This window comes from Astatotilapia calliptera, chromosome 22 (genome assembly GCF_964374335.1).
Source record: "Astatotilapia calliptera chromosome 22, fAstCal68.1, whole genome shotgun sequence".
NCBI lineage: Eukaryota > Metazoa > Chordata > Actinopteri > Cichliformes > Cichlidae > Astatotilapia > Astatotilapia calliptera.
The window spans coordinates 16,454,726-16,482,287 of NC_137442.1; the positions used below are offsets into that span (position 1 = coordinate 16,454,726).

The 27,562-nt window shown below is 41.4% G+C and overlaps 3 protein-coding genes and 1 non-coding gene across 7 annotated transcripts; 1 reads left to right on the forward strand and 3 right to left on the reverse strand.

Moving 5' to 3' along the window:
• Nucleotides 1-1,628: 1,628 nt before the first annotated feature.
• On the reverse strand, nucleotides 1,629-10,230 carry lix1l (limb and CNS expressed 1 like). Its single transcript, XM_026155596.2, has 6 exons — nucleotides 9,672-10,230; nucleotides 7,331-7,494; nucleotides 5,625-5,765; nucleotides 5,157-5,252; nucleotides 4,852-4,929; nucleotides 1,629-3,389 (listed from the first exon to the last, which is right to left on the reverse strand). The coding sequence occupies exons 1-6, from the start codon at nucleotides 10,009-10,011 to the stop codon at nucleotides 3,138-3,140; spliced, it is 1,071 nt and encodes a 356-aa protein (XP_026011381.1). The 5' UTR covers nucleotides 10,012-10,230; the 3' UTR covers nucleotides 1,629-3,137.
• A 5,158-nt stretch (nucleotides 10,231-15,388) lies between these two features.
• Nucleotides 15,389-20,368, forward strand: LOC113014215 (type-4 ice-structuring protein-like). 3 transcript variants are annotated; one of them, XM_080296576.1, is made up of 5 exons: nucleotides 15,389-15,441; nucleotides 18,065-18,162; nucleotides 18,912-18,980; nucleotides 19,083-19,206; nucleotides 19,972-20,368. In XM_080296576.1, the coding sequence occupies exons 3-5, from the start codon at nucleotides 18,932-18,934 to the stop codon at nucleotides 20,171-20,173; spliced, it is 375 nt and encodes a 124-aa protein (XP_080152702.1). In that variant the 5' UTR covers nucleotides 15,389-15,441; nucleotides 18,065-18,162; nucleotides 18,912-18,931; the 3' UTR covers nucleotides 20,174-20,368. The 3 variants fall into 3 exon arrangements, with proteins under 3 accessions (XP_080152702.1, XP_080152701.1, XP_026011382.1); XM_080296575.1 differs by lacking the exon at nucleotides 15,389-15,441 and adding an exon at nucleotides 17,735-17,890; XM_026155597.2 differs by lacking the exon at nucleotides 15,389-15,441 and having other exon boundaries at nucleotides 17,941-18,162.
• A 44-nt stretch (nucleotides 20,369-20,412) lies between these two features.
• Nucleotides 20,413-27,282, reverse strand: LOC113014213 (polyadenylate-binding protein 1). 2 transcript variants are annotated; one of them, XM_026155595.2, is made up of 14 exons: nucleotides 26,519-27,282; nucleotides 24,969-25,162; nucleotides 24,059-24,174; nucleotides 23,675-23,814; nucleotides 23,459-23,553; nucleotides 23,227-23,364; nucleotides 22,889-22,984; nucleotides 22,403-22,769; nucleotides 21,857-21,967; nucleotides 21,595-21,740; nucleotides 21,396-21,480; nucleotides 21,137-21,267; nucleotides 20,922-21,014; nucleotides 20,413-20,811 (listed from the first exon to the last, which is right to left on the reverse strand). In XM_026155595.2, the coding sequence occupies exons 1-13, from the start codon at nucleotides 26,709-26,711 to the stop codon at nucleotides 20,922-20,924; spliced, it is 1,905 nt and encodes a 634-aa protein (XP_026011380.1). In that variant the 5' UTR covers nucleotides 26,712-27,282; the 3' UTR covers nucleotides 20,413-20,811. The 2 variants fall into 2 exon arrangements, with proteins under 2 accessions (XP_026011380.1, XP_080152699.1); XM_080296573.1 differs by lacking the exon at nucleotides 26,519-27,282 and adding an exon at nucleotides 26,187-26,377.
• LOC113015445 (small nucleolar RNA SNORA5) lies at nucleotides 23,057-23,193 on the reverse strand. The gene has a single exon (XR_003271115.1). It is a non-coding gene; the product is annotated as a small nucleolar RNA SNORA5 (small nucleolar RNA).
• Nucleotides 27,283-27,562: the final 280 nt, after the last annotated feature.

Here is a 27,562-nt window from a genome sequence, read left to right on the forward strand (position 1 = left end):
TTATATTGATAACAAAGAAAGATCAAAGGCATTTTTACAGAAGGAGCCTTGAGATTAATGGCTTGTGGCTATAAAAACAAACAAACTATAAAAACCAAACAAACCAGAAGTTGAGCATCTAAATTGAAACAAACAGCCTCAGCCTCCTTCCCGTTAAGCAGTTCATTAAAACACTGCTTGAGATTTCCTCATTAATCACATTTACTTTTCTTAATTGAGTCAAAGAAGGATAAAATCCCTGAAAGTGTTTCTGCATATGAAATCCTGGCAATCTGTTTAGTACCAAGTTTAAAATTTACTGATTTGAAATTTACACATTTGAAAAAGTTGAAGATATTAACCAGGATATATAAAGATGACTTTTTCTGTCAATTATAAATTTGCATTATTAATTAAAGAGAACTGCAAAGTCAACATTTTTATATTTGCACCACACACATATGCTGCAAAGTGGGCACAAAAAAAGAAAACAGAAACAGAATCAGTATATAATGTTTATAAATTTATACCAAAGGTAATAATATTAAATACATCCTTCACAATCGCCATGTAGCATATTAAGGAAATTATTTGAATAAAACACTCTGCAGGTACTGGAAGTATTACCCAGCACAGATGCCACTTCAGACTGTAATTAAAAGACGGACGTAGCCACCATGTCATCACTCACTGGTTTGGAAGCCCTGCATTTGGCATTTTGGACTGTTTTGATACCAGACATAACAAACAAGTGGTGAGAAACTGGGACTGTTGTGGACGGCTGGATCAATAAGCTTATGAAGAGATAAAAATGAATACTGAGCAGAAAGTAGTTCAGCTTATTGATCCGGCCCTCCACAACAGTCCTGGTCTAGCACACACCGTATTTTATCATAGTCAACACCAGCTCATAATTTACCAACAGACATCATGCTGTGTGTTAAAAGGGACCACAATGACATAAGGAAAGTAGTGACTGGGGTCAGTCATTCCAGAGGAGTTGACAATTATAAAGAATGCAGGTTGAAGGCACTTCTGCACTGGCTTCACTTTTCAGACTACAGGGGCTTGTTTGCTGGAAAAAATTTTTTAAAAATCGCCATTCCTAACTTGAAATTTCAAGTTAAGTTGAAATTTAGCTAGCTCTGCCAATCAGAAAGCTCTGTGAAGGCAGATCATTTCCTTGTCATCAGCTGTCTAACACTTTGACATGAACACACCTTTATCCATTTCTGCAAAGAGCCATTCAACGTTTGCTATACATTGGTAGCTCACAAGCTTCTATATTAGCAGAGAAGCTATGTCCATCTTTTTTATACAGTCTGTGATTCAGACCAATGAAGTAACATTGGTCAGATTTTGTTACCTTTGGGGCCGAGTGTGGGAACTTGTTTACATCCGTTTTCAGTCTTTATGCTAATCTATGGCGAAGCGGCTTTATTTAGCTTCATATTAACCAGACCGCCCTTCGTGTAACGTCAATCAAATTCTTAGAGTAAATTTCCCCCAAATGTTTGAACTATTCTTTTAAAATTCTGTAACAGTAAGAAATTAACCGCATGTGTAAAGAGGACTGTTCAAACATTGCTAGCTACCATTTTCATAAAGGCACAAAGACTCCAGAGATGAGTTATAGAAACTTCCTGCACTTTTTCTTTGTTTGTTCTTTCTTTATATTTCGTATAATCGGGTTCTGCTCCTGCTAATAATCCAGCATTCAGCAGCAAGAACGAGCCCTCCTGTTGTCTGACTTTCATTACATCCAAAAGAACCATATCACATCAATTAAAACTTGTGTGGGGTCTTTTTAATGCTGCTTGTTAAAACGCCTTTATCCCTACAACATATAAAAATGCATTTTATAAAGACGAACAAATATAAAGTTATGACATTTACGGGGAAAAAAATGGTAATAAATGCCTGTTATATTACATTTTTTTGGCATGCAGACATTATAACACTGCCAAAACCCAATTCCTTCTTCCAGTATCTCAAAAAAAACTTAGACCACAGAAGCTGGCACTGTTCTGACTACAATGACTCAAAACTGATGGTTCAGCTTTTAAAAAAAAAAAAAGAGAAAAAAAGCCCAACTCATTCTCTGGCCTCCATTTTTTAACTGCTGAGACCCTGACCTACATTTAAGTCCTAACAAACACTCACTTTGTTTGAACTCCACTAGCTGACCAACACAATCTGCATCACAAGAGCAGATTTTGCAGTTTTTGTAAGTCGTGTTGCTTTGCAGGTCCTTTTTGCTGATAACGCATTAAAAATGATACATTCGGCTAGTGTCATCGTCGCCAAGCAAGAGACGAAGCTTTAAAAAATGCCTTTGCAAGAAAAGCTGAAGTACAACGGCATAGTGGTGGTTTAATATTTGATCTTTTTTTTTAACCTGAGCTGCTGTCAGAGCATCAATTACCTGCTGACATGTTTCTTCTTTTGCAAATTACCCACAAATTATTATTACATGAGTCAATAAGCGTATTTCTGTGCTTACTGGAAGTCTAGTATTATTAGAGGCTGCTTCCCATAAAAAACCTGTAGGAGCAGGTTGCACATCCATTACAGAAAACCGGTGATATTAGCTGGGATCTTTTATCCCCTTCATTCATATCTTGCTGAGTGGGTGACCTCTGTTCCTGTGCTTTATTCATGAACAAACACAGGCTTCTTGCATCATCAATTTTGGCATCTTCCCATCCCAAATACTACAACCAACCAAAACAAACCAAAGCCGAGAAGAAACACAGGAGCTATACCTCATTAGGTTTTGGTCTGATGGGTCATTTTATGCCCCGTACATTCACTGATCCATAAAGGTTTTGTCTCCATAGGTCTACTTTGAGTAAGTACAGTATGAAATAATGAAAACAAAACATGTAAATCCCAGTCACATTGAATGCCGAGCACTTTTACAGGCATCTAGAAAAAAAGCACTGTCATCCTGTAATTACTAGGCACAAAGAGGTAACGGGCTATAGCGGCTAGTATTTGTTTTATGGACAAGATGTGCATACTGTAAGTCAAGGCTTGATTACCTGGTACACGAAACAAAACAAAACCTAAAACGTTCTGAGAAGTCACCTATGAAGTGATCAGTACTGTTACCAGGAATCCTACGGAGTGTGAAGGCATGTTTCCATACGGTTGGTTTAGTGTGATGGCAGAGTGGCGGTGTTGGCTGCACTGAGCTGACCCACAGCTAACATGAGGATGTCCTTCTTCTCTTTGTAAAAACGCAGTTCTCTGCCCGCCAGCCTGGCGTCCTCTAGTTCCCGCTCTGTCGTGGCCAGCTCCTGCGCGATGGTGCCCGCTACGCTCTGCTCTCGGTTCACCCAGTCGGCGGCCATCTGAGTGCGCATGTCATCATCCAGAGCCCGATGGGAGTAGTGAGCCAGCACCTCCTGCAAGTTCAGCCAGAAAGTCATTTAGAGTCAGAAGATGTGATAGTGGGAAACAGCATTCCCAATTAGATATTCCTCGAGTTATTCAGATTCTGATGCTGAACCTAATAAAACTTCATTTTAAATTTCATAAGACATGAAATTTCTTTATAATTTTTGGTGAAAATGTGAAATAAGCACAGTAAACATGCACAGAAATACAGTATATATAAGACAGAAACAGAGTTGTACAATCCTAACAAGGTTGAAAGTCAACATTTGGACCACCTTTATTCTTATTTGTCCTCTAGACTTCTTGAAAAACATGAAAAGCTCTATTTTGGATGTTCGCTATCTTTAGATGATCCCACACTGCTGCAGTAATGCTGAAATCCAGCCTGTGGGGAGGCCAATCCATGGCCCTGATAGTGCTCCGCTGTGTGTTTTTCTATGCAGGTATGCTTTCACTGCACTGGCAGTGTGTTTGTGATCACTGTCACACTGTCATGCATTCATAATTCCATCATTTTTGACAAGACCTCCATCACCACTGGCTGAAATGCTGCCCCAAACCATGACAGAGCCTCCACCATATTTCACAGATGGCTGTAGGCACTCTCTGTTGTCTCTCAAGAGAGGTCAACGTATGTGCAGACAGTTTTTTCTACTCTTGGCTCTGTATGATGCCAAAAAAGAGTTTTAAATTAGAAGAAAAATGCAAAGAATTCATTTTTATGATCATATCATGCACAAAGCTTCGACTACACCGCACCTCCTTTTAAAGCGGCTTCATGTGGCTGCCTTAAAAGGAGGGAGACCCTAACTGGCGCTACAACAACTTTCAGAGGATGGGCTAAGGGGCTGTACAAAAGCCCAATTTGAGATAAATGGGGATTATTTTGAAACACACATATTTTAGGAGGCACATGCTTTGTTTTTGCTCTTTTTTCACTCACTGCTCATGGTGAGAAAGATAACTACAAATTTATCTAGAACAGTCCTGTCACAGAGAAAAAGCCCTGCTAAACGCTGATCGGCCACAACATTAAAACCACCAGTCAGATTTTGTGTTGGTCACCAAAACAGCTGTGGCCCATCTGGGCGTGGACACAGGACCTCTTTGGGAGTGTTTTGGTGTCTGCCACTGGGACGCTGGATGCGGATCGTTTTGGATATGTGGGTTGCTGGGTGGGGCCTCGATTGATTGAATCTGTCCCGACTCTTACAAAGGGAAAAGAATAGGAATTTGGGCTTTTCATTGTGGTCCTTGAGCTGTTCCTGAGCAAGTTTTGCATTTTGGTGAGGAGCTAAGAAACAGCAGGACATTGCACTGTGGAGATAATCTCTTTTTTTTTCACTTCACCTCTCAGTAGGTTTAATTTTGTGACTGATTACTGGGAAATTTGTTCATTAAAAAAATAAAATAAAAGTAGCTGAAAACTGTTACTATTTTTGTATAATAGAAGGCATTTGTTGGCTTTACCTGTCGGGAACATTGTCGTTCTCTCATGGCTTTGAGGCTTCCGTTCCAGTGCAGCAGCTGGAACACAGTCATCAGCTCCTGGAAGACAAACACAGCCGAGACCAAGAATAAGAGACCAGTAATTCAACACTGTGGGGCCAAACTAACTACATATTATCACTTTTGGGCGAACATTTACACATAAAACTGCTACTTTTATGCATACGTGTTCTGTATGTAGCTACTCTCATACAGGCTCTGGGCCTACATTTATCATAAGTTTTCTTTTTGTTTGTTTTTTTTAAAAAGCTACTTAAAACACGCACCTGAAACTCCAGCATGGACTTTCCTTTATTGGACTCGAGCATGAAGCGAAACGCCCCGATCCCTGTGTTGGGGTTGTCGGCCTCTTCTCTGTTTCCCTGTGAGCATAGACAAGCACTTAAAGTCAAGTCAGCCACAGGTTGAGCTCACATAGTAAATGCTACTTACTCATATCTCCCTACAGATATTTGGCACATATTTGTGTTGAGTTTGGGAGTCAGTCCAATGCAGTGTAATTTTCCTTCATTTAATTTTGAGAAGCATCAGCTATTTGTATCCATAGTATACACTTTCATAATATTTACTATGTGTAAAAAAACAAAACAATCCATGCGTATGATGCCAGCAACTGAGCAAAATTAACTTAATACATCATGTTTTTGGAAGCGCGTTCAAATCGACCATCCTACTTGACTGACAGTCGTACAAACACAACTTTGAGTTCTCTGCAGTTCTTTTTTTAAACTTACATTAAAGGAGGCCAACGCCTCATTCACGCTCTTCTCAATGAAGTCGTCTGTAATCCGACGCGAGGGATGTTCGTTAAAAACGGAGTTCATCAGGGCGATTTTGGCGGCGCTGCGTCTCGCCTCTGCCTTTGTGGGACAGAACTGTCAAACAGCAAAGAGAGCATGTATCAGTGGACAGATAAACAGTCAAAAGGCCAACGACAACCCGGCCGGTCTTTAAATGACTCTTTGTGGCTTTGAGCTTGCATCCATATTTGGTCTTGTGGTTTTAGGAATGCTTGCAACAGAATAACCAAACCACAACACATTCACTGACGTTCAACCAAAGACAATGGCGTGTTTTTACAGTAACGTGCAAAAAAAGTCTTGAGCCACTCCTCGTTTTTTTATATGTTGATGGGAAAGCGGGAAGGAAAATTAGAGTTAATGACCTCGAAAGTCAGTACTTGGTATGACTACCTTTATTCTTCAACACAGCCTGAGCTCGCTTTGGCAGCTTTCTTGTCATTTCTTTAAGTAGTTTCTTTGGATGTTGGCTGCCTTTTTGTTCGGTTTTATGTCAAGATGATCCCAATGATGTTGACGGCACCTGGGAGCCCAATCCATGACTGATAGTGGTCCATTGTGCGTGCTGAAAACTGAAGTTGTTGCGAATTGGATCCTTTTCAGAAGGTGTTGCATGTTGAATCAAAATCTAAGGGCACTTTTCTGCGTTCACAAGTCCGTCAGACTGAAATGGAACCTCAAACCATGACAGAGCCTCCACCTTGTTTTACACGTGACTGTAGACACTCATGTAATTTGGCATAACTCAGCCTTCCTTAAGAATGACTCCTTGACAGCCAGCCTTCCACAGGGACATTTATGATGAGGCTTCAATGAACATTAGATGGATCAGCTGAAGGTCCAGATGCATCTCTCAGGTCCTGTCAGGTCTTTTTTGGATTCCTTTCTATTTCTTACGTAAATAACTTTCCAATACCGTTCGTCTGATGTAGATAGTTTTTAGGCCACTTCTTTTGTCAAGGCATTATGCCAAGTTTTCAGCCAACAGATGTTTGGGAATCACCTCGTTAATATGAAAATATAACTTTATGCCTGTCAAACTATGTTATTGTTGGCATTTTTACAGACTCGGCTAAAGAAAATTGAACAAATGATGTGTTTTTGTGGCAGGATGAAAGCAACAAAGTAGTTAAAGATACACTTGGTTGGTTGGTTAACTGCCGAGTTGTCTGTTACGTGTAGACACAGCACTGGTTCATCCCTCCTGTCAGGTCTTTGAGAGTTTTTTTTAAGGATGTGACCTTCAGATACTGTTCATATGCTCTAGATAGTTTTTTAGGCTTCCTGCTTCTTTTTTGTCCTCCACTGCGCACCATCGAGACGTATACCAAGTTTTCCAGTAATAGCTCTTTGGAAATCACAAATATATACAATTTTATGCCTAAGCTTTCACATTTTTCATGCTCGACTAAAGAAATGTGTTCTTGTGACAGGCAGCAGTTTAAAATTGTAAGATGTCTGTTATGTGCAGACATGCATAAAAAAACGTTCCTTTGAAACGGAGTAAAAAAGCAGCCAATGTCCAAACCCGCTTTAAAAATTCCAAGGAAGTCCGGCTCCTTTGGAAGCAAAGTATAAAGACTTTCATACAGTACTGCATATTTCATAATATTCACGCTAACAGAAAGCAGACACTGCACCTGGAAACTTCCAAAGCAGCTGCCGCCTGGAAGGCTAACATAGCAAACATAAGGAGGGCTGTTGGACGGGACCATTTCATAAACAACGAGGGCTCCGTTCCTCAGGTCGGCTCCTCTGGTCAGCTTCATCTGCCAAAATTCCTGCAAAGCCTCCACCACGTTCACTGCAGGACACACAGATAAAAGAAGAAGCCCTGTTACATCACACTAATACAAATCATTAGTGCAGTTTACATGTTTTGGTCTGTAGCCGTTAGGCGAGCTCTGCGACATCCTCTCTAAACAAAGATGGAAAGGTGCAGGGGAAGGTCGTCTCCAGGATGCCACAGGGTTTTCCGGAAAGATTTTAGGTGGCTGCCCAGAGGAAATTCTGCATCACCTCAGAGGAGAGGCTTGGAGAAAAACACTCGACTCTGGCCCTCACACGAGAGAACGGAGTTCATGTCATCCACAAGGAAACAAAAACAACAATGGAAAGCTGCAAACTCTGCAACTGAGTCATAAATGATTACTTGGGTTTGGGGTCTGTTGAGAAATATGTGTGCAGCCAACACGATTTGAACGAAGTTACCGCCTGAATCTTGCTCTGGAGGCCAGGCCACTTTGTCGAACATTAAAAACAAAAAATTAAAGCTTCTGTCAACAAACTACAAGCCATATTTTCCATACTATAGAGCCCTGAAGGACAATCCAAATCATTTTTTAAACACACACGGCTCTCTTGCTTTTACTCTGTGACACAGTTTTTATCAAAAGTTTTAAAATGTTTTAGATACTTTAAATATTTTGGTTGCTTTCCATCAGGGAGGCGCCTGATCTCTCCTAAGCTCGCTCTGCAGGATGACAGATAATGCGTCCAAAGACACAGCCAGAGTTGTAAAGAACCATCTTCAGTGTCAACACGAACAAGGAGAGGCGCAACAGATGGTCAGGCCCCCACGGAGCCCTGATCTCAAAGTCAAGTCAGTCTGGGATTACATAAAGAGAGAGCCTAAAGAAACGGAAACAGCCTAAATCTGCTCATTAATGTGGGCAAGAGTTGGTGCTACTTTAAAGACAGTTTTTTTGTGTGTTTAATGCTTTTTACATAAAGTTTAAAAAAACTTATTTTACAAATACTGTTTTTTGTACTTCCACTGCAGCTTTTGTCCAGAATCTACTCTATTTTAAAGTCTGGAGGTATGACGAGATATTGGATTTGCATTGCGGGTCTGCAGCCTGTAGTGCAGCAACTGGGGCTAACAAACCAATTCAGGCTTGTGACAGTGGTTTATTAAGGCCTCTTGGTCTGTTTTTATCCAATTCGGAGGATTTCCTCCATAACAAAAGTGCAAAGAGACAGGAAACTCTCGAAGATATCGAAGGATGTAATGTGAAGCTGATCCAAACTACAGTCATAGAACATCCTGCAACTCCACTTGAAAGTCCAACGAAATCTTTTCCAAAGGTGTATTTGCACACATGCCCCCCCCCCCTTTTTTTTCTTATAGTACTCCTTTAAATACACTTAATAGGCCTTTTTGAAATTGCAACTTAATCGCTTGAAAGCAAAAGTATAGGAAAGCCTAATTACATCACCTCGTGTGTGTGTTTTACTGCCAAAAGTCTTCAAAAAATGCTGCCAATAATTGTGTTAAGAAGCCTAACTGGCATGCAGGGGGAGAGGCTGTTAGTTAGGGACACATGGGGACCATCTTTTGGAAATAAATCCTATTAGCCTGGGACAGGCACACATGTTAACATTACTTAAGCTTTTGGTCTAATGATAGTTTTAGGAAAACTCTGATAGAAATCAGTCAAGTACTTTAAATTAAACTGGATTTTTCAAGTAATTATTACTAATGATGTGCATTTTGCACATCATGAAGTAATAATATAAAGTTTAATATAAAGTACATAAAGCCTTATAGGGGCACTGCTCTTTCATTTTTCAAGGTTATTATCGATTTCCACAGTGTCTATTCTTGTTATTTACCGTGTAACATGAGTGTAACGGCTAATTTACGAACAATAGTGTATTGTTCGTAAATGCAAACCCCTGCAGCCCCTGGATGTTAATCCTGTGATGGAGTGACTGGAGCGAATATCAAAGGAAACTTCACGGTAACATTGCATCAGGTGCAAATGACCACTGGTGTGTTTACACACCGGAGATAAAGGTGGAAATTACAGGAGTTTGTTCTAAGTGTGGTGGAGGTTTTTTGTGCCTTCCTTCCAAACAAATGGCGCAGCTGAAAGTGGTTTCCAGCTCTCCAAAAGTCCCCTCCCCAGCTACAGCCTGAAGCAGTATGACACGCGTTAACGCCGCTATTTCCAGGACAGTGTCAGCAGCGGACATTACCTCTGCCGTAACCCTGCGTGTGTTTGGCGAAGCTGCGAACCACAGCCTCCACCGCCTCCTTCAGCACGGCCGGGTTCCCCGGGTTACAGTGACCGCTAGCCCCCGGCCCCAGCCCCGCTCCCATTCCGCCGTACAGGCTGTGGAGCTGCAGCGGAGGCGGCGGGGGAGGAGGCCCGGAGGACGCCGCCAGAGAGGCCGGAGAGGACAGCAACGGTGCGATGGGGACCGTAACCCCGGGCCGGAGAGAGGAGCGGAGGGTCCCGGTCGCTCCCGAACTGAATCCGATGCCCGGCTGTAGCCGCTGATGGCGGACACTGTCCGGGATAACGTTGGATTCCATTGTCCCGACGTAACGTCTGCGGAGTCCCGGCTCTGGAGCAAATCTGTAGCGAGGAGCCCGACGGCTTGAGCTGAAAAAGTGAGCTTTAAGAGCTGAATGAGCGAAGTACGGCAGGGTTTTTCTCAGTCACAGCCTGTAAGCGCCGAGCCGACGTTGATTCGACACATAACGGAGCTGCTGAGTCCTCACTCCCTGGATTAGACTGCGGGACTGTCAGTCAAGTGCTGCCTTCAAGGACCCCTCGTATCCTGTTTCTTCTACACTGTGAAATGCATTTACAGTCAGGCTGTACACGTTTTCTAATGTGTGTTTGTAAGCTGGTATTCTTTTAATTTTATTGCACCTGTTCATTGTTACACGGACTGTGTTTTTAATGGGCTAATTTCCTCCCCCCCCACCTGTGTTTGCTTGTTTTTGTGGAGTATTTCCTCATCCTAGCTGAGGATCCAAGGATGCAGGAAGCTTTACTTCCTGGGATAGTAATAACACACTGACCTTAAGTTGTTATAATATTATCTTTGCATTCAGATTGTAATACAAGCGCACAAAATATTCTACAGCTAGGAAACACCTTTTTTTTTTATTTTTGTTTAGCTCTGATTTAGCTTTATGATGAAATCCTACCAGAAATAATAAACCAGCTTCTAGGTTATTATAGCTAGTATGGTAAGCTAAACTAAAAAGTGAAGCTACATGTAAAAAAAAAAAAAAAAAAAGTTAAATAAAAGGAAAAAAACTGGACATTTAAAGAAAAAAAAATTAAAGCTAACTAAAGCGGTTTTGTAAACTTGAAAAGCCAACTAAAGTTGAATAAAAATAGAGAAAATGTTAGTAGTTCTTCTTTTTGTTAATTTGATCAAATTAAATTAAAGTAAAACAAAAAACGTAATAGATGTGGCTCAGGTGATCGAGCAGGTCGTCTACGGGTTTGTGGATCGACAGTATCCTTGGGCAACTGTCATGAGAATTCCAATGTTTTCTGGAGGACGTGAAGGCAACAGTGGAAAATCAGAAAATATCAAGCCAAGAAATCTGAGCCTCCTCTGTTCTCCTCTGGCTCCAACAGAGAACAACTACAGTGCGGGTTTACAGCTCCAACTCTGCTGAAGCATGTGATTAAAACTTGGATCAGACTAACTCAGTTTACTCGATAAGAGGTGGAAAAAAATGATGATCTTACTTTGAAATACTGAAACATAATGCAACTTTGTACTACCTTAACTCTGAGCTGGAGTGAGGGTGAGACCACCAACCTAGAGCAGAACAAAGACTTGAAGAGGAAATGGGACCTCCTCTTGTGCCTCCTAAATATTTTTTAGGACTTTGTGGGTCTTGTGTCATTTTTCATTCTTTCTGCGGTCTGCGATGAAGCCAGAGAAGTCCAAAGGAGGAACTAGTCCTCCCTCACTTTTTTTGTTAAACTGAATCTGCATTAAGTCAAAGATTGAACCTCATCTGTTTCCACTAAAAAGCCCATTTTAAACAAATTAGAGCCCAGTGAGAAACTGGAAATCGCACAAAGGACAAGAAAAACCGTCAGAAATAGTGTTTACTGCAGAGTCTGCAAACAGCTGAAGGATTTCTGCAGATGCGCACTTTATAACTGTGAATGAGTGTGTGCCTGACTAGTGCATGCTTTTATTTCCCGACCCCAGTTCATAACTTCAAGGTCCATGGCTTATGTTCACTTCCTCTGACATTTGTCTGTTGATCCTGTTCTCCAGTTTTCTAATGGGATCTTGTGTCAGCATGGACTGAACTCCACGATGGATACAACTTTGATGATGGAGGTTTCAAGATTAGGTCCAAGCAAAGCTGCTACGGGTGATCCTCTGACCTAAATACTGAGCATTCTCACTCTTTTTTTTCCTTCTTAAATATTCAGTTTGTCTCATTGTTTGCTATATTACAATTATTATCATTTACAGACATCCTGAGCATGTGCTGTTCCCTCTAAAGAGACCTGTGAAATTTCTGGTTTTAGAAACACCGCAGACATGCAGGAAATTTAAGTAACTTCTGAAACAAGCTGTTTTAGCATCTCTCGCTTTCTTCTGATTGGCTGCCACTCATAAACAAAGGGTTTGAGCAGCAGGTTGGTGGGGCTTCTGTGCTTACAACTGTGCATCTGATGATTATAGACATCACACAGAGACAAGAATAAAAAAAGAAACTGGCAGAAAATGAGTGTTTACAGCTGTCAGAGCCAATCCCTGTAATGGACTGGCAACTTGTCTATTTCAGTATCTATCTGCACTTACATTTCAAGCCATTACACATTTAAATTTTTGTGATTACAGCTTGTAGTAGCTCATGAAAATACAAAATCTGGTAGCGCAAACTAGTAGAATAATTATTAGAATGTATTTAATTTTGTTTTGGGGGATGCAGTGCATCTAGAAAGTATTCACAGCACTTTTCTTGTTCCACATTTTGTCATGTTACAACTTTATTCCAATGTGCATTAAATTCATTTGTACCTCAAAATTCCATGAAAAACTTTGTTTAAAATTCTTGAAACTTTATTGAATATAAAGAACAAAAGTTTAACATGTACCTAAGTATTCACAGCCTTTGTCATGACACTCAGACTTGAAGTGAGGTGTATCCTGTTTCAACTTACAATCCGTCATTGTTCCTATAGCTTAACTGGAGTCCTGTGATGATTTCAGTTAATTGGATGTGATTTGGAAAGGCACACACTTGTATATACGAGGTCCCATAGTTGACAGTACAGGTCAGCGCACAAACCAAGCCATGAAGTCCAACAAATTGTTTTTAGATCTCGGAGACAGGATTGTACTGAGGCGCAGATCTGGGGAAGGGTACAAAAAAATTCTGCAGGATTGAAAGTCCCAATGAACACAGTGGCCTCCTCCATCACCCATAAATGGAAGAAATTTGGAGCCAACAGGTCTCTTCTTAGAGCTAGCCTTTAATCAGGTGACCAAGAACTTGACGGTTACACTGACAGAGCTCCAGCTGCTCTCTGGTGAGATGCGAAGCATAGGGTCATCATTTCTCCAGCACTTCATTAATCAGGCCTGTATGGTAGAACAGCCAGGTGGAAGCCACTCCTCAGTAACAGGCCCATTACAGCCTCTCTGGAGTTTGTCATAAGACACCTGAAGGAATCTCAGACCACGAGAAATAAAACCCTCTGGTCTAATGAAACAAAGATTGAACTCTTTGGCCTGAATACCAAGGAAACCAGGCATCGCTCATCACCTGGCCAATACCATCCCTACAGTAAAGCATGGTGGTGGCACCATCATGCTGTGGGGACAGTTTTCAACAGGAGGGACTGGGAGACTAGTTAGGGTCAAGGGAAAGATGAATGCAGCTATGTAAATAGACATCCTTTATGATAAACTGCTGCACAGCACTCTGGACTTCAGACTGAGACGAAGGTTCATCTTCCAGCAGGACAATGACCCTAAGCACATAGCCAAGATAACAAAGGAGCGCCTTCAGGACCACTCTGCGAATGTCCTTGAGTATGCAAGCCAGATCCCACACTTGAACCCAATTGAACAGCTCAGTGCACAGATGTCTTCAGAAAAGGAGCTACAGCTGTTGTATTCCTAATATCAAGCTGCTCTTGAGCTAGAGACATAGTCAGAAGTGGGCAAAGAAGAAAAAGGAACTGGATTGTTGCTCATTGGTCCAAAGTTCTCTTCAGGTGAAAGTAAATTTTGCATTTCGTTTTGAAGTCAAAGTCCTGGAGTCTGGAAGGAGAGTGGAAAGCCACAGAATCCAATGTGTTTGAAGTCCAGGGTGAAGTTTCTGCAGGCTGTGATGAGTTGGCATGCCATGTCATCTGCTGCTGTTGGAGGTGGTTAGCCACTGTGTTTTATCAAGTCCAGAGTCAATGCAGCGTCCACTGAGAGATTTTAGAGCACTTCATGCTTCCATCTGTGGACAGGCTTTATGGAGGTGCAGGTTTCCTGTTCCAGGAGGAATAAGTACCAGCCCACGGTACCAAAACTAGCATGTTTTTCTCACCGTGTTATTACCGCCGGGTCGCCTAATCTGAACCTCACAGAGAGTCTGGGGGAAACATGAAAACAGCCTGGCCTCAGCAGCGACAAAACCCGATCACCTCCGTGTTACACCACCCTGATGCAGTAATTCTTGCTAACAGAGCCACAGTCAAGTACTGAGTATATAAATTAACTGGATGAAATATTCTAACAATCTGAGACACTGGATTTCTGTTTTTCATGAGCTATAAGCCATAACCATCACAACTAAAACAAAAAACTTCATATGTTTCACTTTAGATATAATGACAATAACATAAATGAAAGTTTTCCTTTCAGGCATAACTTAACAGCATTAAGATGCTCTTGTATATAGCTCTTCCACAATCGGGTACAACATTTAAAAAGTTGATAGCTAGCAGCACATCAGTTTTGTCTATTTTAATATAAGAGGGCAGCTTAGTACATGATTCACTTTAGCAGCAGCTGCTTTACTGAATGTTATTACAGCTCTGAGTACGTTAGTGCTTCTTTCCCGCTGAGTTGAGCGCGTAATGCAATCAATCATTTTTATGGATGAGCGAGAGCCTCAGGGGGTCAAAGCTTAAAGGAAAGACAGAATCAGGACACTTTTTCTTTTTTCATGCTGACATCTTTTCGAGTAAATGCCCCCATTGTTCACGTCGTAGCTCTGCTGAACTACTTTATTCCTGCTGCACACACTTTAATGTCAAGTGATGCATCCTCACGTCGATTGCATACCACAAAGCAGATGGTTCTGTGTCTGGAGCACTTTTTAGAGACGCAAACAGCTTAAGCCAATAGGACAGTGCAGGCCTGGACACAGAGAATAAATGCTGGGTTGCAAACATGGTGCATGTTTCCACATCTGGTTTTGATCAAAGCTTTACGGTCATAATCTCATTTTTAAAACTCCACTGCAGACTTTTCCCACCAGATGAATAGAGGCTCACGATACATTTGTACAAGGTTTATTAAACAGCTCGTGTTGTTTATGCTCCCTGCTCACATATTTCTATCCAAACACATGTATGAGATTGTTTATTACTGGCTGGGGTGGGAAGCAGTCGGGAATTAATCATTTTACAGCAGCTATAAAGATAGATTGGAGGCAATAACACCCTGCTGGATGTAAGCCAAAGGTAGAAGGTTTACATTCACATGAATGAGTGTAATCCATGACAGTGCTTCCTAAAGAACAGCTGAATGAGGCAGCTTGAAATATTTTTTTTCCCACTTAATAAAAAAAATGTTCTGCTTAGTAATTAATTAGAGTAATTAAAGATGAACAAATTCAAAAAAGGTGATATTTTGTGTTATACAGCATGAAGTTAGCATGCTAACATTTGGTGTTATTTTATTTTGCAGGTACCGTTATGGTCAAAAGTTCTTACATCCACTCATCATGGTCATTTCAAATTTCATGGTAATTTTAGCTTTCAGTGATTTATTGAACTGTTCTTTATCCGGGGTGGAATGATTGTACAGCATAAATCTTTGATGACTTTAAAAGACAATGGCTGAGTGTTACTTAATTCACTTTGGATCTTCTCCAATCCACATGGGGTCGAAAGTATAAATACAGACTTATAAGTGTTTATAATCGGTTAGATGTCCCTCAGCACGATGCACGGCAGCCAGATAGTTTTGGTAGGCATGAGCAAGCCTCTGGTATAGTTCTGGCTGAATATTTGACCACTCTTCTTGGCAGAAAGTTAATTTCCTGGTATGAAACCAGCTCTGACGTGTAGTACACAAAGTTTCAATAGGGTTGAGGTTTATGCTTTGGGAAGACCATTCCTAAAGCTTAATGTTAGCCAGCTTTATCCATTCCCAAACCAATTTTGATGTGTTTGGGATCATTGCTCTGTTGTAAAAGCCAACCGTGTCCAGGTTTCAGGTGTTGATTTGAGGGGAAGTTGAAGAGTAGTCCTCCTCCATCGTTATTCTTTGCGCAATGTAACAGTACTGGTAACAAAACAACCCCAAAGCATGATGCTACCACCAAGCTGCTTGACAGCTTGTATAGTTTAGTGTTCTTAGGTTTCAAAGCTTTACATTTACTCTTCCAAACATACCTCTTGTCATTGTGGACAAATAGCACAATCTTTGTCTCATCTAACTATAAAGCTATCCTCCAGAAAGCATTTGGCTCGTCCATGTGGGCAGCAGCAAATTTTAGTTGAGGTTAAAGGTGTTGATTTTATGGCAACACTTCTTATTCGGTCAGCAATCTCTCAGTCCATGGAGACTTAAAACTGGCAGCAGTTCATGACAGGCTTGAGCCTTAGTAGTTCCTGGGTTGTTCCAGAACATCTTAACCAATTTCCTCTCATTTGAGGGTGACAGTATGAGTCTTCTCCAAACCTTGTAAGAGTGGTGCCACGTTCAAATAACTTGTATTTATGTTTAGAAATGGCTTGAAGAGACCTTCCCAACTAGTGTAAATCTACAATTCCCTTTCTTAGATCTTCACTGAGTTCCTGAAAACAGGAGCACAACACTGCCATCAAGCCTATGATAATCCATTGCCATATATGTTGATGTTAATGTCACCAAAAGTCTTCTCAGAGATGGCCTTGCTGTCGTAATGCTGACGCTGTTAGTTATGATCAAGTGTTTTCTTCAATCAGCGTGATAAGATGCACAGTCATGTGTTTACTGAGTTCCTTGGACTTTCCCATTGTTCTGAGTATAGGTTTATCTAAAGACCTTGCAATAATTAAACGTTTTTATGATGTCAAAAAGAAACTACCAGTTGTTCTCTAATGAAAGGTTAAATGTAAAGTTAAAATCCCCAAATTACAATAACGTCCATGCCTCTGATCAGTGGATCAGTGGATGTGAAGCCAAAAAGTAACTCAGACCTCCATTCTTCGTACTGGCCACCAGGGGGCGATAGCTGTGATGGCAAAAAAACAAACAAAAAAAGCCAAAAACAAATTCCAGTCCTGAAGACGTCTGAGAGAAACTAGCTCTCAAACATGATCTCCGTTAACATGTTGCTGTTGACTTTGTGGTTTCTGGGACTCATTTTATTATTATAAAATATTAGGACATTTAAAAAACAGAAACGAAGCTTTTTTCAGAGAGCAGAATTATTCAGACACAGTGACCTGCCCCTTGATCATTACATCCAGTTTTGAAACACCAATGACAAAAAGACTCATCATAAGGCTTCAAACCGGGACTAAATTAACTAATGGATGACATCACGACAGCTGCGTCCATCTTTTATACCACCTATGCTTCTTAAAAGGCAAAGCTATATTATTTCACCCATTGTTCGCTGGTTTCATGTCACCAGGTCGTCTCTAGTTGCTTCCTGTAACTGTTTTACTTTTCAAAGATGAACATAAAATAACAAAACCCGGGACGGTAGAAACTTGTGCTTCAGTATGTGGCTTACATATTACTACACCATGGATTTTCAATAGTTCTTCATCTGCTTTAGTTTGGTGCCACCCCAGTCCAAAAATCATAGAAAGGCTCCTGGCTTAGGGAACTATAGAAACAGAATATACAAATGGCAAGATTTTTGATTTAACCTCTGTGAACCACACATGGATTTATTGAATTTATCCAATAAGATGATTTGATCTGGACCAAAGTGGTCTTTCTTTAGAGAACTCCATAGTTTACCAAAGAGTCCAGTGCTTTGTACACACACTGAAGAACACATCAATAAACTAATCAGTCATAAGAACTCAGTTTACTCAATATACTCCTGAGCTTTCACAATGTGTGCACATCTTACTGAGAAATGAACACAGAAGCACAACACTGACATCAACCCTGATTTTATAATCACACGTATCACATCTGTTAAAGATGATGTCACCAAAAGTTCCCCCAACCTCACTGGCCTCACTGTGGTAACCTTGATACTGTTCTTGATGATTAAATATTTTTGCCTAATCATCATGATAAGAGCCACACTCATGTTGGCTGTTGGACTTTGCTTGGGTTTGCCCAGCTGGCAGACAGAGCAGCAAGGTTCAGCATCCAGTAATGTTTTTTTTCTTTCTTTCTTTGTCTCATCCAATCAGATCTCCGTCTGACAGGAATGCATCATCACCCTGGGCTATAAGAAGTGTAAGAGTCCTGAGTAAAGCCACCATCTGGTCCACATTCTCCTGCAGCACAGGTGAGTCTGATTTATTTTCTAATAGGTTTGAATTAAAACCTTTTCTCTCCTTTCCCCCAAAAAGCCTTAAATTGTTTATATTTTCTGAGACTTGCTGTAAAAGTGCACCTCGTAGTATGTGAAATGTCAGCATTTAACAGTGACGTGAGGCAGAGCTCAGAGGCAGCAAAAGTTTATTTAAAGACAGGCATTAAATAAGCCAACTCCTACAAACATTTACTATGCTACTTAAATGCAATAATAGAGCAGAACGTAATATAAATGCTGGAAATGTAAAGAAAATGACTTTTAAAAGTACTCTCATGTGTAGGATTGATCCTTAAAGTTATATTTTTACATAAAAATTCTGGAAGAGGCACTTTTTATGTGCTTTAAGTAAATTATAGCATTTCTTTTGCTAGTTAACAACCAAAGAAGCAAGAAGCTCATTAAAAATAAACAAAAAAAACCTCATTCCAGTTTCTACCCAGGTTGAGCTTCAAGGCTTAATTTTCTCTGTGATAAATTATTTCAAAGGTTTAGAGTATATAAGCTATAATCACTGACTGCTGAAGTTTGAAAAAATACACAAAACATTGATTCTGTTTCCATGTGACAACAAGTCAAACCAGGATTCCTAGACAATAACTTTGTCATTGACTCACCTGATTAAACATGGTGTGGATTTTGTGGGTGACTTCAGGCAAATACTGCTTTTTAACATCTAACGCCTCAAGCGCACTGCTCACCAAACGTTATGTGTTGTGCAGGTGTAATCCAGTCAGCAGTCATGAAATTCTCCCTCATTGTCGCCGTTGTCGTGCTCGCCCTGGCACAAGGTATGACCAGATTTTGACATTTTTGTTAAATATCTATCGGGGAAGGTGGGAAGTTTAAAAACAAACAAAACACTTTATTTCATTTCTGTTTTTTTCCAACAGGAAGCTTTGCACAGGAAGCCTTAAATCTTGACAACCTCAGTCAGTACTTTGAGGACCTGAAGAACAAAATGCCTCAAGACCTGAGTGAGATCATCCGCAACCCAGATCTGGTCAACCAGGCTCGGTGAGTAACCAACTATCTGCAAAACGTCTTCACACGCATGTAGACGTGTTCAGAATGATTAAAACTGGACTTTGTCCACTGTTAAATAACCAGCCAACAGCTCCTCTGTGCCTCTCAGTGATAACGTAATCATGCAAGGCAGACCAGACCCACACAGTAACCCTGAGCACTGCGTGTGTGATAGAGATGTTCTTATCTCTGTGTTTTTACTAGCTGCGATAAGTGCAGGGAAGCTTATTGTAATAATAGACTAGTTACTGTATTTATTTACAATTACTTGGCATTTTTTTTGCATATATATAAATGAAATAGTCATTAATATGTGATCATATAAACCAAGCAGTTTGTAATTATGATTATCAAGCACTTTTTAAATAAAATAAGATTTATTTATATATCGCCAAGATGCTTTATACTATAAGGTAAGGACCCTACAATAATAAAGAGAAAACCTCAACAATCAGATGATCCCTCTATGAGCAAGCACTTGGCAACAGTGGGAAGGAAAAACTCCCTTTTAATAGGAAGTAATCCCCAACAGAACCAGGCTCAGAGGGTCAGCCATCCTCCGTGACTACTGTGATTAATATGCAGTACATGTAGCTGAAATATGAGTATTTCTACCACTCATACTCTACATGTATTTATACCTAAATTGTCAATAAATGAGAGGTGTGAGCATGTAAAGAAGCCTGCCAGTAAACATGGCCAGTGGTGCGTTTCTGATTTCTAAATGTAACAGTGAGTCATTTTCTACCCTAACAGGACTTTCTTGGAGGAGAGGAAAGCCCAGCTGGAGCCTCTGGCCATTCAGATCCAGGAACAACTGAGGGCCGCTTCCACCAACGTGGAGGAGCAGCTCAAACCTCTGGCCACCCAGTTGCAGCCCATGTTTGAGAACCTCCAGAAGCAGGTGGAGGCTATGGTCCAGACAATGAGAGATCAGGCCGCTGCCATCGGCAACTAAATGAAAACGATCAGCTTCTCTAGCAGACGTGCCACCACATCACCATCTTTTGTCGTGGACTGAATTCATACAGCTGCTCGTGTTGAATGGCTGACTTGACATCAGGGAGCCTAAAAATGTGTTTCAGTGCTTGTTAATGTTTGACTGTTCCTCCTGTCACAAAAGCACAAATAAAGAAAAAGACTTGAAACACAACTTCTGTGGTGGTTTCATAATGTGAACTAGTGATGCCTCAGATCGAGCATGTAACAGATGTGTTTTATTATTCGTTTTATTCAAGCAAGCAAAGGTCAGGGGAAAATTGACAACAACAGGTCCAAACATTCAAAAAAGAAATTGATAAAATGGCAGAAAGGAATGCTTTCAATCTTTTGTTCCACAGAATTCTCCTTTAAAACCCCTCAAAACTGAGCATTTTTTATTTGAACTTTTTCCCTTTTTTCCCCCCCCATCTTTCATTCAACAAACCAGACCTGATGTTTCTGTTCATTGTAGGCCGGGCTGGAGATTTGTTTTCATTGTTATTTTTTTTAATATATTATTTATTTTCTTTTTACTTTGTTTTGTGTGTTTTTCAACTTTTTCCACTGTGAAATTCTTTTGTCCATCGGTGAAGCTGGTCTCAAGGTTCCACACTCCTGCGGGGGAAAAAAAAAAAAAAAGATGTGACGTTTTCTATTTACAAGAGGCTCTAAATGAAATGAAAGCACTAGCCTCTCCTTGTTACAGCAGCTCTGAAAAGTCATACCTAAACACTTGGGACACCAGCTGAATTGGTCACTGTCTTCTGGGCGGCTTCCTTGGCCTGATGAGCCTGCAGTACAGCCACAGCCTCATCCACCTAAACACAGCAGGTCACCTAATGTTAGCAACAGCGAGCACTCTGCTCTCCTTTTTAAGAGGAAGACTCTTAAAATAATTAACGGCCTGACATTGTTGATAATAACTTGCGTAAGTACTGACCTTTGAGCGGAGAGACTCTGGGGACTCCAGCATGTGGAGCAGCTCTGAGTTGTCGATCTCCAGCAGCATGCCTGTGATCTTGCCTGCCAGGCTGGGGTGCATGTTCTGGATCAGTGGAAACAGACGCTCACCTATTGGAGGGACACATAAGAGATTTAAAGACAGGATGAACAAAGAAAGGCCGTGCCTGTACTCAGTACTACTGCTATAGATAGGCTAAGGCTACATTTAGTCATGGAGAGCTGCTACTAAACCTTACCCAGCATCTGCTTCTGCTCCTGAGGAGGAGCAGCAGCCAGCATGGAGGCAGTCAGAGGCTCCTGTCCCTGGACGTGGACTGCAGGCTTTGGGAAGATTGGAAATTTAAAAAAAAAAAAAAAAATTTATGTACATCCCAGTTTTTCCTCAGTTGTAGGGCAGAAAAAAAGCCATTAGTTCTAGATAATGAGCATTCCTACCTGCTGCATGTTAACTTGTGGCTGAGTGTTCATGTGCTGTTGGGTATTGCGAACTCCTGCTGCATACTTGTACTGAGGTACTCCACGCACGGGGGTAGCTGCTGCGGCAGCTGCAGTGGCTGGTCGGGGGCCCATGGTCTGAGTGGCTGAAGGGGGGAAAAAAGAAAAAGAAAAAACAAAAAGGATGAGCATGAAATATAATAACTAACAAGCAGAAGAGTTACAGGACACAACTGTGTGTGGACAGTGTCAGTGGACTGACCGACTCGCTGGGTGGTCATCATGCGGGGCACCTGGGAGGAAGGCCGCACTGTGCTGAAGGTTTGAGGGCGAGGGCCTGAGGGACGTATTCCACCCGACATGTTCTGGAAGTCTATGGACAAATAAAATCAAACTGCTATTAATATCCCATTTATAGTTCATTAGTTAAATTCATTCAAGCCCAACACACACTCCAGAAGGTGCATTTGAATATTTTAGCAGCACAAACATCTCATTCTCATTTCAGCTCCTTTTCATACTTGTTCTGCTTTCTGACCAGATAAAGTGAAAAGTATGTAAATGAAAACAGCTTTATTGGGAATTTGACTATATTAAGAAACAGTGCTGTCTCTGAACATCTCTAAATGAGCCGTTCAACTGAAGTAGACTATGGACACAAAACGCAGGTGGTCTGCTGATTTTTGCATAATTGGTGAAAATAATAGACAATCTGTATTTTACAAAATAACATATCTTTCAAGTCTCTTTTAAAACAAGAATAAATATCAACACAAATATTACAAAAGGACAACCTCTGAATACTCACGCTGTGGTCGAACATTTTGGGTGGTCCAGCGTGGGCTCGGGCGGAGCTGGGCCATCTGGCCAGCAGCTGGGTAGTAAGCGGCACGGTTCTGGGCCTGGGGGATGGCTGCCATGAAGTAGCCGGACGGCGGGGCGGCCTGGTACGGGTTAATGACTGGATTTGGCACTGCGCGCACACTGGCCATGCGCTGCATGTACTGGTTGGTCAGGTGGGCTTGACGCTCCTCTTTCCTCTGGGCCAGGGCCACGTACAGCGGCTTGGTGGCTACGATACGTCCGTTCATTTCTGTCACAGCTTTGGTGGCCTCCTCTGGGGACGAGAAGCAGACAAAGCCAAAGCCTTTACTGCGCCCTCCTTCCATCATCACCTGAGAGAGAAGAGAAAAGGCATTTATAAATACTACATAGTCACCAACTGCCAGTATCATAATAGAGAGCATTAAAAGATCATTAGTGCCAGCTCATAAAATTCTATTATCGGTCATACCTTGGCACTGGTTATGGTGCCGAATGGCGAAAACTCCTTCCTCAGACGTTCGTCGTCTATTCCATCGTCAAGGTTCTTCACATACAAATTAACACCCTGCAAATAACCAAAAGTAATCTTGTAACTTCTTATAAACACTACATATACAAAGTGATCTCCAGCAGATGTTTTTGTCTGCAGCACATTTTTATCCCCAGGATCCACGGTGAAGGAAAGTGGGGCCCATGAACTACAGTGTCACTGTTGCAGCCATTTTGGCCAGTGCAGCCCACCAAAGAGGGAGCACTGAATTTGACAAAGCTGCGGTCTCTGGGCAGACTTGTCAAGAAGAAACGAACCTGGTAGCGAGTCATGCGGTCTTGCTTCATCTGCTCAAATTTGCGCTTCAGCTCAGTCTGTCGCTCCACCTTCTTCTGGGCGCGGCCGACATACATAAGCTTGCCGTTCATCTCCTTCCCGTTCATCTCATCCACCGCCTGAAGAAAGCATGAAATCGGGTCAAGTTTGTGAACATTTTCTGGCGGATACGATGTTTACTTTTTTTGTTGAAAGAAATTAAACGTGGCTCACCTTTTGGGCATCCTCGTGTCTTTCAAAGCTAACGAACCCAAACCCTCGAGACTTTCCATTTTCGTCCGTCATGACCCGGATACTCATGGCATTACCTAAGAAACAAAAAAACCTTATTGCCTTCCTTTTTTTTTTTTTTTTTTTTTTTTTAAATACCTCTTTATGCCAACACTGGAGCAGCTGAAACCATTTTAAAGTTGGGACACGCCGACTTACCATATTTACTGAAGAGCTCCCTCAGCTTCTCATCGTCCATCTCATCGCCAAAGTTTTTAATGTAGACATTTGTAAACTCCTTGGCTCGGGCACCCAACTCAGCCTCGCGCTCTTTGCGAGATTTGAAGCGGCCCACAAACCTGCATTAAAAGGATATTTTAAAACTTACAAGCGCATTCATTATGGGGGACAGTAAAAATTAGTACAGTTTAATTACTGCATAACTGTTATGACTTATTTGTATATTACAGCTATACACTTTTATCACAAACAAACTTCATCAACATTGCACTGAAACATCCAACACTGTTGGTTAACATGACTCAGCAGCTTTCAGAAATTATACATCCAAACACCTGGAAGCCAGTGAATACATTCACTTACACTTTCCGGTCATTGAGCAGCATGCCATTCATTTTCTCAATGGCTCGTTCAGCTGCCTCCTGAGTCTCAAAATGCACAAACCCGTAGCCTTTAGAGCCATTCTCGTCACAAACCACCTTACAGGAAGAGAACACATGCAGCTTTTAAAAACACACACAGACACAAACATGCAGCAACAAGTATACTTAACCTGAACAGTCTGTAGGATCACACTCACATTAAAACATTGTTATTATTATATGGTCATGTTACTGTATATGAATGTTTATATTGTTTATATTGTTATTGGTTGTGTATATTTGTGTGGAAATATTCTATGTACATATATTGTTTAAAATTCAGATCAGATGCCTAACTGCATTTTATTATTTTGAGTTGTGCATTTTTCCAGCGATGATACGTTGAATCTAACCTGTCTCACTGTTACCTTTTCTAATATTTCTGGCTTTGCAGCCAGTTTTATCACGAAAAGTATACCCTGAAAAATAACCTGCATATTATGATTTGTAATAAACCAATTAGAAAATCTAAACACGGTCTAATGAATGAATGTAAATCTTTCTCTGGATCCAGTGTGTCACTTTACATCCAAACTGACTGGTTCAGGGATGCAAACCCTCTCCTCCTTATAATCTGTTTTTCTCTACATCTCCACATTACTATGTTGCAGCTACAGATCCAAATTGACGCGTTTTTCCATCTTTCGTGACGTGAGGAGTGAGTATTCCGGTGTCAGCAGAAAAGGTGAAAAAATGTGTTAATGGGAGAATGCTTTTCACAACTCTGTAGCACATAGTCTCTAGTAGAGCTCTTGCATGCGAATACAATCATACGACCTGCTGAGCCACCTCCACCTCTGCTTTCAGGTTACCTGTAACAAAAGGGAGAGAAAGGGGCAGAAAAGCTTTACCTTGCAGGACAGGATGTTGCCAAAAGCGGAGAAGGTGTCATAAAGAGCCTTGTTGTCAATGGACTTGTCAAGATTCTTGATGAAGATGTTTCCCACGCCGCTTTTTCTCAGTGATGGATCACGCTGCGACCACATGATGCGTACAGGCTGCCCCTTTATCACGTCAAAGTTCATGGTGTCCAGTGCACGCTCAGCTGAAGAGAGACGGAGAAGGGGGGGGGTTAAAAGAAATGATTAGGTCTGAGTCATCCATTGTGTTTGGGTGTGATAGCAACCAGCTGATATGCAGGTTAGTCTTGAGAGGGGGGGGGGGGGGGGGGGGGGGGGGTTGTGAAAAGCTGTTTAGCAAACCAATGTGAGAAATCTTGATTTACAAGATTTTTTTCCCCTGAGCCATTTCAAAGAAATGAAAGCAGCATTAATTCTGTAAAGGTGTTAAGGCACATTAGCATGTGTTAGTCCTCCTTTCAGGTATCATCCCCCAGGGCAACTTCACAGTAGGTGCTTTAATCGACTTCCTTCAGTTCAAACTGGTCCTTCTGGTCACAAGTACATCAGCATATGTACATTAGTAACCTCTTGCGTTCTCCCCACTGAGAGCAAAACAGCAAATATTACATCCTGTGCATTAATTGGGGCTAACCTTAGTTCATCTGCACCTTAATCTCAATATTAAACCCCTCTGGTGAATCTAGATGCTGTCAAGCATCCCCACTAGTTTCCCCAAACTTAGACAAATAAACCTGAAGGCATTGCTGTACATATGCATTTCAACTGGCAACAACTTTAAAATCAGAAAACATCCTACAAATAAAGTGTGTGTGTGTGTGTGTGTGGGGGGGGGGGGGGGGGGGGGAACACAAGTGGAGTCAAACCATTAGGTAAATATGAGATGATGGAACAACATCTGAACAAACTGAAACATGGTCAAAATTCTGGCCATCGCTGTTGAAGATTAGAAACATACTCAAGAGTCCCTTTTCTCTTTGCTCAAACAGTGTTAGGCAGAAAACGTTTATAGAGGTGGATGGAGGCAGGTTTGTGGCCTCTAGACAGAAAAGCATTTTGCAAAAAAAAAAAAAAAAAAAAAACTTGTTTGAAAGTCAGCACTCTTATTTTTCCCTTCCTTTAAGCCTGAGATCTGTGGACTCATTGGTTTAATTTAGCACTTTGTGATTTTTGTCTTGAAAGGTTCTATACAAATAAAATTTTACTTACTTATTTTTCCCTGATGCTGATAAATGTTTACACCACCACTTCTAAACTGTTGTCTAATCGTTTTAAGGGTAAGAGTTGGGGTGTTGTCCGCACAGAAGGGAGATAAAAGTGGACCAAGTATTCGCTCGGCAGCCTGCAGCAATGCTACATTACTGGGGAGGGCTGGGCGGACTCGGTGCTGCTACGCCACTGCTGGGAGGTTCACATGAGGAGACCCTACCTACAACATGTCGGCCGCAGTCACGTGTAGTAGGAATAGGCTAGCTCTCACTTGTCACTGATTTCTTATAAAGCACATTTTCTCAAATGTTATATTTAAATAAATTACTTACCGTCCGCCGGTTGCTGGAAGTTTACATAGGCGTATCCCAAGGAACGCCGGGTGATCATGTCCCTACAGACCCGGATAGAGAGGATTGCTCCGGCTGGGCTGAATTTCTCGTACAGCATGGCCTCGGTCACATCTTGATGCAGATCTCCGACGTACAGGGAGGCCATGGGGTAACTGGGAGCACTGGGGTTCATTTTCCCGTGGCTGTGGAGGCTAGTAGAATAATCGTACGAAGCTATATGTTCTTAAAGAAAAAGTTTGCGACGATGAGCCAATACCTCGGTTGTCCAACGGTCGCTAGCGTCACGTCGGTTCGGGGCAGAACGTGATACAACCGTTGACTAGTCAAGTCAGTTGCAGTGTTTTCGGGTAAAAGAATTTATAAGACGGAGATGCTAAAATGGCAAAACGTCGACTTCTTATTGGCTTAAAACTGTCATTCAAACCTGACATGCAGAAATAAAAGCAAATATAGCGGTACTTGGCCTCGCTACGGAATCAGTAACACGTCGACTAAAAAAATTCGATACGTTAGGCAGCCCCTGCTTGTACGTTACCGTCCAGTCCTCGAATGTCTCCTCCAGCTTCACCGACTTGTTACAAAAAGAAAAGTAAACGGAAAAAAAAAAAGATTTTTTGGCGTTTTTTATGTTTTAAATTTTTTTTGTATTTTTATTTTTTTATAGAATGTGTGCCGAGCGAGCTCAGGAGCACACACGCACTCACACAGCACTGACAGCCGGGGTTGAGGGGGAGGAAGTCCTCGGGAAGTTGTCTGATATATACTACTGGGCGCGTCACCGAAATGGACCAATCATTGTTTGGCGAGAGAGAAAGAAAAAAAAAAGATAACAAAGGGGCGTTGACCACTACTCTAGGCGTGATGATGAAATCATGAAAAACGTTTTGTTAAATCCTCAAAATGCCTGATTGTGCCCACCAGAAAGCTCTCTTGTTAAGTGATGATGCAGAAGAACGAGCTAAATTCGCGCTCTTTAGTATCAACTGGCGGGAAAGGCAATGCCCATATTCATATACATACATG